The sequence below is a fragment of the Diabrotica undecimpunctata genome, chromosome 6 (assembly GCF_040954645.1).
Source record: "Diabrotica undecimpunctata isolate CICGRU chromosome 6, icDiaUnde3, whole genome shotgun sequence".
NCBI lineage: Eukaryota > Metazoa > Arthropoda > Insecta > Coleoptera > Chrysomelidae > Diabrotica > Diabrotica undecimpunctata.
The window spans coordinates 62,543,258-62,552,417 of record NC_092808.1 but is presented as its reverse complement, the minus strand read 5'-3'; the positions used below and the strand labels follow the sequence as shown (position 1 = coordinate 62,552,417).

The following is a 9,160-nucleotide window of genomic DNA, read 5'->3' as shown; positions in this document are numbered from 1 at the left end:
AAAAAAGTCATAAAGCTCTTTTAACTGATTACGAGCTCCAAGAAAGTTGGACGCATTGTCCGAATAAATGGTTTTAGGAATACCTCTGCGTGAAATGAATCTTTTTAACGTTAGTAGGAATGCTTCGGTGCTAAGACTGGACACTAGCTCTATATGGACTGCCTTAGTGACGAGGCATACGAATACTGCTATATAAGCCTTACAAATGGGAGCACGTCGCAGTTTTTATTTGAAATGGGCCCCCGTAATCGATGCTGACATTTGTGAATGGTCGAGAGACCTGAAACCGTTCTTTGGGTAGATCGGCCATTATTTGATGAGCTGGTCTTGCGTTAAATCTGTAACAGTTCTTACATTTGTAGATGATCCTCTTGATTTCTCTCAGTCTATCAAGAGGCCAATAAGTGAGTCTAATATTTGACAATGTATTTTGAGGGCCTGTGTGCAATAGGCGAATGTGTTCTCTTTCAAGTAACGATCTAACTACCTGGCATTTTGTAGGAAGAAGAAGTGGAAATTTTTGATTATACGAAACATTTGCATTGCGAAGTCGTCCACCAACTCTTATTAAATCAGATGCGTCTATAAATGGATTCAATTTTAAGATAGCCTTATTTTTTATTGTTTTTTGATGCTTTAAGTCTTTAAATTCTGATTGAAAGAATGTTAGTTGAATGATTTTAACTATTCTCTGCTCGGCTTCTATTAATTCGGAAGCTGAAAGTACACCATTTCTTTTGTTTTCTTTATTTTTAAGATTGTAAATATACCTATTGCAATATGCAATTACTCTTTGTAACCGAGTGAAAGATGAGAATTTACAAAAAGTTGTATATAGAGTAGGTTTCGAATTATTTACAGCGTGTAAAGTGGCTTTTATGTCAGGGATATCTGTTATATCAATATTTGGAACAACTTCATTAAATTTAGTGGTTGCGTTCATTAGAAAATGGGGCCCATGCCACCATAATGTATTGTCTACCAGCAGGGCCGGTGTGGTACCGCGAGACAGAATATCTGCTGGGTTATCTATAGAACTTACGTGATTCCATAAATAAGTTCGCGTTAACTCCTGTATTTGAGTTATACGGTTTGCTACGAAGATTGACCAACGAGAAGGGTGAGAATTTATCCATGCAAGTACAATTTGGGAGTCTGTCCAGAGCCTAACCGAAGCTATGGAAGAAAGCTTTGGTGAAATAATAAGAAAGATATTTAAAATCAGGGTAGAAAGCAAAACAGCCCCTAATATTCAAGTCTGGGTAGGGAAATGGTTTTTAGCGGAGCTACACGACTCTTTGAAGTAATTAAGTTGCATGAAACGATTCCATTTTCATGTAAAACCCGTAAATAAATACAAGCGCCATATGCCTTTATACTTGCATCGCAGAAACCATGAATTTCAATTCGAGAAATATTGAGCGGATTGAGCAGAGGTCTAGAGATTGTGAGTTTTGCAAGATCAGGAATGTGAGCTAGAAAATCCAACCATTCTGATGAAATTTCTCCTGTGAGTTTGTCATCCCAATTTAAGTTACATATCCAAATTTTTGGCATTAACAACTTGGCAGATACAGTAATCGGATTTATTAGACCAAGAGGATCAAAAATAGAAGAGATAATTGATAGGACTTCTCTTTTTGTGTATTTTGGTTCACTAGAAATGTCAGGAAGAGAGATAGAGAACATGTCAGACTGAGAATTCCAACATATTCCAAGAACTTTATTTGACGAATTGTCGGGTTTTATTACATAATTAGATTTTTGAGATTCAGAGGAAATAGAGTCGAGAAACTCGGAAGAATTAGAACTCCATTTATGGAGTGGTATCCCAGCGGAATTTAGACTCGTAGAAAGTTGCTTATAAGTCTTGTACAAAGTCTCGATATCATTTGCACCATGTAAAATATCATCTACATAACAAGAATTTTCTAGAGCATCAGCAGCTAATGGGTATTTTTCTTTATTTCGAACTGCCAACTCTTTAAGACACCTAGTACTTAAAAAACTAGCTGAGTTTGTGCCGTAGGTCACGGTCTGAAGTTCTAGACATTTTAATTCTTCTTGCGGGGAATTGCGCCACAGAATGTTTAGTAGAAATGTCTGTTTTGGGTTGATTCTTATTTGCCTAAACATCTTTTCGATGTCGGCGATAAGAGTATATTTGTAAAGTCTAAAGCGAATTAGAATTTCAAACAAATCAGGTTGTACAGTATAACCTTTGAGCATAATATCGTTGAGAGACACATTTGAGGTTGATTTCATTGATCCATCAAATACAACCCTGAGTCGAGTAGTTAAGCTATCATGCTTGAAAACACAATGATGTGGGAGAAAAAACTTATGTTCGGCCGATTCATTAAGCTTAGAAAGGGGAACGTATTTACAATGCCCTAAAGAAACATATTCTGATATGAATTCTGTGTACAGATGCCGTAACTCGTCTGATTTGTTAAGCCTTTTTTCAAGATTGAAAAAACGTCTTTTTGCCAAATGAAATGATTCACCTAATTTTTGATATTCATTAGGAGTCTTCAGAGGTAGGTCTACTTGAAATCTGCCACTAGGAAGAATTGTTAGTGAAGATTTGAATATGTCCTCAGCTCGCTGTTCTGAGGGAGTTAATGTTTTTGCATGAATAGAAGTGAGTGGTTTAGTCTCTTCTATTTCCCAAAAATTCTTTAAAAGAGAATCAAGATCAGCAGTTTGTACGTGTAACGAAATATTTGAATAATGTGAGTGAGCATTGTTCTTTGAAGGAGTCGCGTTTGATCCTAACATTGTATAACGAGAGTATGGGATATTTCCACCTACAATATAACCCAAATGAGTGTTTTGAAGAATAGGAAGGTTGGGGCCTAATTTTATTAAGCCGTAAGTAACTAGGTCAAAATAAATATCAGCTCCTAAAAGCATGTCTACGTCCGACGGGGTACAGAAATGTGGGTCTGCAAGTTTTATATTTTTTGGTATTTTTAATAAATTTAAATCCAGCGCGACTTGTGGATGCTGGCACGTAATGCTTTCGAGGACAGCACAGGACAGATTAAAGTTTTTACCAGGATATGTGTTTGAATAGATTTTAAGGTCTACCATCTTGTTTGAAACAGAAGAAGTTTGAGCTATACCTGATATTTGAAGATTTCTGGTATAGGGTGAATAACAAATTCTTTTGGCTAACCTGTCTGTTATGAACGAAACTTGGCTACCGGAGTCTGTTAAACAACGAACAGAGATGGGATTGTTTTCAACATCGTAAACAGTTACCAAAGCAGTTGCGAGTAAAATTTGCAGATTGTTCGAATATACAGAGTGGGACGAAATATTGCTCGGCCTTGGAAGATTTTGCGTATCTGGTGAACCTTGCGGAATTGCATTTGGAACAGAGTTGTTCTGCGAATTTGCATGAATATTCTCCGAAGTGAATTGAGACGAATGCTGATTTGGACGTTGATGACGTGAATTCCGAACAAATTGATTTTGGGCGGGTTGACTTTCAGAATTCGATCTATGCGAACTTTGCCGTGAAATATTTTCCGACGGGTGCGAAATGTGAAGCAAAGAGTGATGTCTTTTATTGCAGGTTTTGCAATTCGAAGATGAGGAACAAGAATTAGACATATGACCACTAGCAAGGCAATTGAGACAAAAACCTTTGTTTTTTACTTTTTGCATACGCTCTTGAGCGGACAAATTTAAAAATTGTTGGCAAGAGTATACTTTGTGTGAGTTAGAATTGCATACGAAACATTTAAAAGATTTATCTCTATTATTTATAGAAATATGAAGAGACGGTTTTGATTTATAAACTGTTTTCTCTTCAAAGATCAAATTTTCCAATATCTTACATTTCTTTTCAATAAAATTCAAAAACTCATCTATTGTAGGAAGTTCGTTGAAATCTCTTTCGGATTCAAAGGATCGTTTCATATTAAAATCTAATTTTTGTGTGAATATATGAATTAAAATTAAATCTGCAAGATTGTCGGAGATATTTAAATTATTTAGCGCACTTAAATTCTTTTTTATGTGAGTTAAGAATTCTCGCAAGTTTTGAGCAGTATTTTTTGTTAATGAAGGAACGTTCAAAAGTTGTTTTAAATAAGTGTTAATTATTAAACATTTGTTTTCAAATCTATTCTTAAGTGTACCGAGCGCAACGGAAAAATTTGAGCCTACAACTTCCAAATTTTCAATTAGTTGTAGAGGCTCGTTCTTGAGAATTGATTTTAAATAAATTAGTTTTTCAATATCTGAAAGATTTAAATCATCTACGATAAGTTTGGTAAACATCTCGATAAAACTAGGCCAATTTGCTATATTTCCATCGAAATGTGGAATTTTTATTTCCGGTAGGCGGATATGATGGTTATTTGAATGATTTTGTTGAGCTGAGGTGCTCACAACAGAATTTACTGAAATTGTATCAATTTTATTCTTTAGAGCTGATCCTAACGTTAAAAATCTGTCTTCTACGTCTGCCATGTCAACAGAAAATTCATCATCTATTGTCTCTAATTCATTTTGAACCTCGAGATATTTGTCAAAAACTTTTGATAGATAGTCTTTTCTAAAAATTAATTCATTTTTTGAAATACTACTTTTTTCATTTTCTTTAAACCAATTCTCCAATCTAGTTATCGATGCTTTACTTCGACCTCTTGCCTTAACAAGATCATCTTTTACTTTAACAATATCATCAACCGTTTTATCCATGATTAGCTGATTGAATTAGATTAAGATTTAGTGAGCGAGAAATATGTGAAAGAATTTGATCTTTAAATTGAAAAAACAGAAGAATAGTAAGAAACACAGAGATATGGCGAAAATATGAGAATTCACTAAAAATCGAAAATATAAGTAAAAGGATATAATAATTATAAAAATAATAGCGAAATAACGAAAATGTTCAATAAATGTTCAAAAAGAGTTTATAGTATGCACTTCACAAATGATATTAAAATTAAAAAACTTACAGTTTGTTGAGTGTGATGCTAGGCGTTAAATCAGCTACCAGGATGAAGGAGTCTGGAGGCGTCCTACTGAAAGATGCTGCAGATGCTGCGTTGATGTATAACTTGAAGATGAGACATGCGAAGATCTCTGATTCGAAGTTGAAATGTGAAGAAGTCCGGTTCGAAGGAACATGAACGAAGATGTAGGTGTTTGTCCTTACACCTTTGTCCTGATGGCTTTGTTTCACGCACCAGTAATAGGTCGCTGGTTTTTTCCCTTGGGGAACAAGGTTTTTCCTTAGGGAAATAGGTTCACTTTATATATATATATTTCTTTGAAGGACCACCCAGAAAACTGGGAAAAATGAAGATTCGAAAAGAACGTTTGAACAGATATATTTAAACAAATACAATGTATTTTAAACGCCGATAACTTGCATATGATACACACTTGTCGGTGATACAATATTGACACGAACTTATTAATATACCGACTGGTTTAAAACACTAATATGCCGCTAGGGCGAGTAGAGCCTGACGCTTCTTCAGTGCTGGAATTTGAACTGATACTGATGTCCACTCTCGCCCCTCAATCACAAACATTCCGAAATCTCCCCCCTGACCCCTCGACGTATTAAAAGATATGTTTATTTTTCAAATACCTTTAACTTTCAAATCATTGATAAAAACTACCTGAATAAGGGTATTTGTCTCAACTTGCGGAATTTTGGAATGCGTCAGAGGGTAATTTGGAAAATACTAATCCTTTCATTGTTACGATTCTATGAAGGTTTTAGAAACTTGTGTAGAAAGTTATTTAAATGCAAGATAACGGCGCTTTACAGATTATTAGTTAGTACAAAGAAATTTTATATATCTAAACTAATATACAGTATGATACAAAAATAAACTAAATAATATGATACAAAAATAGACTAAAAATATTAAGTATTGTTGTTACGCAACAAAGTCATCTAGCATAATTTGACTCTTTCCTTTTTTCTTCGTTTCTTGTAGTATATATATGCCTATAAATTTTTTTTACAAGCTCTTTTGTAATTTCCTGCCCTCTTGTATTTAGAGAATTTACGTTCCAAGTACCGATTCGAAATATATCTATCGTTTACCATAAATTCGTTTTCCTCATTCTCGCGTTAGTCGTCGTAATGTAATGAAATCATTCCTGTTCCGAGGCATAATCCTATTTCTATGAGCTGTGTGGTTTTAAAGTCTATCAGTAGGTTGCTAACCTGGCTGTAGACCCTTATATCTCTTTTCTTGAGTAGTGTAAATCAAACTTATGATATTGGGGATTTAATTACATAACTAGCTCATGCCATTCACGTGATAATTTTATCTTTTTGGTGGCCCTACGATAATTGTATTTCCTATTTTAGCTTTCAAATCCGTTCGATATCCTTCCCAATTTATGAATTTCGAAAAACTGTAGCTAATTAAGGGAAGTTTAACTGTATATAAAGTACAGTCAATGTGTCGGTGATCCGAGCTCGATGGATCGTTCAACACATGAAAGTTAACAAAGTTATTACTGATTTTGGTTCAGTACTTACAGTAATGTCAAAAACGTCCTGAATTTTCTTGTTGATAAAGGCAGGTTCATTACCTTCATTCCTTTTCCTTTAAATATAGGTAAAAAGGTACTCACCTCGTTTATCGGTTTGTTTGCTTCTGGCATGTTAAAGATTCACCTATATGAATTAAATGAGTGTTTTCTCTGGGAGGATTTTCTCCTTCATTATTGACTCTACTTTTGCCTTTGTCTCTGGGATGTAATTTGGCCTTTATAGAGGTTGCCTCTAGAGAGTTTGACTATTTATCCCTTTGTTTCAGTTTTCTTTGACCTTGGTATAATAATAATAATAATAAAACGTATAATAATAATAATAAAACGTTCTTCTGTCTCCTGTCATCCTTTGGTACGATAAGTATCTGACCAAAGCCAAAGAAGGACCTGAAGTTTAGTTTCTACTAGACCTTCATAGATGGATCGCTTATTAATAAAGTCAAGGTCGTTACTAGACCAGATTTCTCACAGTAGAATATATTTTAGTCCTGCTCCCTTAGGCCCCGATTAATCTTCCACAGTATCTTAAGATTTTTTTCAGATGACATTAAGGTAATCAATTAAGTTTTGCTCCTTCCTATGGGTTGAGCCTTTCGGTCACCTTAATTAGCCATTTGGAGCTTGTGCTGTCAACATATTTTATCTGAAGCCATTCCAGTGGGTCAGCCGTAGAATCCAGCCTTTTGGCCCGTTTTCGGGTAGATCCTTGACGGATTGTAGAATTGATTTCTGCAGCCTCCTAAGATTATTATTATTTATTAGCTGTACTGGGTACTCAGGGTGAATTATTTCTACCTTAATTACTCTAGCTACAGCGTTATAATTTACAAATTGTTTTATCTACATAATCTCATGGTTGATTGCGTCTGACCTGATTCTCTTCCCAGGAATTTTGGTATTTGCTCCGTGCGTAACCATGGTAGGGGTACCTTGAAACGATGCCAGCGTGCGTAGCGGCAAAATATAACAAAATTGGACCTATGTATTTACGCATAATTTTTTTCAAAAATGGGTGCAAATACATGATGCGTATTTAATTGTGCTAATAATAGCAAAAATAGTGAGTGTAGTTTTTATAGGTTTCCAAAGATGACATACATATTAGAGAAAAGAAAAAGATGGATTCGTGCTATTAATGTGAAAAAGAAAATATCACATAATTTCATTTTTATGCAATTGAAATAGAAAAAATTTAAATAATTTACCTTAAATGATATTTCATAAGGCTTCAATCTAACCTCAGCCTGCCTGATGACTTTAGCTGTTATATCATAACTTTTACTATTATTGTTTTTAATTACATGCTCTTTCACATGCAAAATTTGATTTGCCAGTAGGTACTAGATTGTTTTCTTTCTTTTCTGTTTGATATTGAAAAGATAAATTATGATGAATTTTTAGAAACCCAGTTTTTAATATTACATTTATTTTGTACATAAACTGAAAAAATATAATTAAAAAACTAATTATTATTAATTGTCAATTTCGTATGTATTTAACACATGATTAACCTCAAATTGGAAGGTTTAAAACTGTCAGATGAAGGCGGTAGGTGTCGCGTCTGTCACGCACGGAGCGAATAGGTATCACCTTCTTTCTCTTTCTTTCTCGTAGGTTTTCTTATTTGTACTACCTCTTCTAGAGCATTGTCATGGGGTGTTCCTGATTTCAGATTTTGCTGTAACTGCTTTCATGCCGTCCCACTAAGTCTCCACCTTTTTGCTCAAACTGATCTTGAGGGCATTCCAGTATCTTTTCTTCTTTTACTTTGAAGACATATTTTTCAGGGGTTCTAACGGGGTTAATAAGGGGTATTTAGTGAAAACTAACGATATCCTTTTTTAATGACACTTGCTCCACTCTAATATTACTAACTTGGACAAAAAGGCACTTACAAAAAAAAATGAAATCCAGTTTCAAGATGTTAAAAAGATATTAGAATGTCAAGATAAAATTAATAGCTGTCACTGTAAATTATTTAAAAAATTTGACATTATGACATATTGGTCCCTGCTCGAGCGTCAATTTGTAACGGGTAGCTCTTTCGAAGCGACAGACTCTCGAAGCGAGTAAAACACAGGTTGAAATAAAAATAAATCTATTAATTTCAACGTATATACAAAAATAAAATGTATTCTATGTCCCCGTCTGGATCCCGCGAGAGTAAATCCCCCGGCGGATGAGTGTAAAAGAAAAATTATTATTGCTAACAAAACAAATGGAATATGCGAATTCAATCGCACGCAGACTTATACTCGCTTTCACCTCAATCCGGCGGAAGCTCCAAACGTACTCGCAATCGAAATATTCGGTTGTGCAGATCCACGCTATACTCTGAGTCAGAGTTGGAGGTAACGTTCAATGCACGATACCCACGGGTTCTGCTTGATTGAGGACAGAGTATAATCCTCACTACGGAAGTCTCTCTGTCCGGGTCGGCTCGCAGATTCAATACACTAGCGAGCCAGGGAGCCTAGAGCGTTAGCCACAAGACTTCTTTAACTCCGTCAGTCGATCGCTTTAAATAGCCGCTCCAAACCCCACCTCGTCGCCTCGTCGTGGAAATGGATGCGTGATTATCGACGCTCCCACGGTTCGAACTGTTGAACGTTCAGCACAT

The 9,160-nt window shown here is 35.1% G+C and overlaps 1 protein-coding gene across 1 annotated transcript; it reads right to left on the bottom strand.

Moving 5' to 3' along the window:
• Positions 1 to 1,245: 1,245 nt before the first annotated feature.
• LOC140444365 (uncharacterized) lies at positions 1,246 to 3,930 on the bottom strand. The gene has a single exon (XM_072536115.1). It carries the CDS (start codon positions 3,928 to 3,930, stop codon positions 1,246 to 1,248), a length of 2,685 nt encoding a protein of 894 aa, XP_072392216.1.
• Positions 3,931 to 9,160: the final 5,230 nt, after the last annotated feature.

Excerpts from the sequence above, each read along its gene's own strand:
- LOC140444365 (XM_072536115.1), bottom strand. The coding sequence starts at position 3,930 with ATGAAACGATCCTTTGAATCCGAAAGAGATTTCAACGAACTTCCTACA.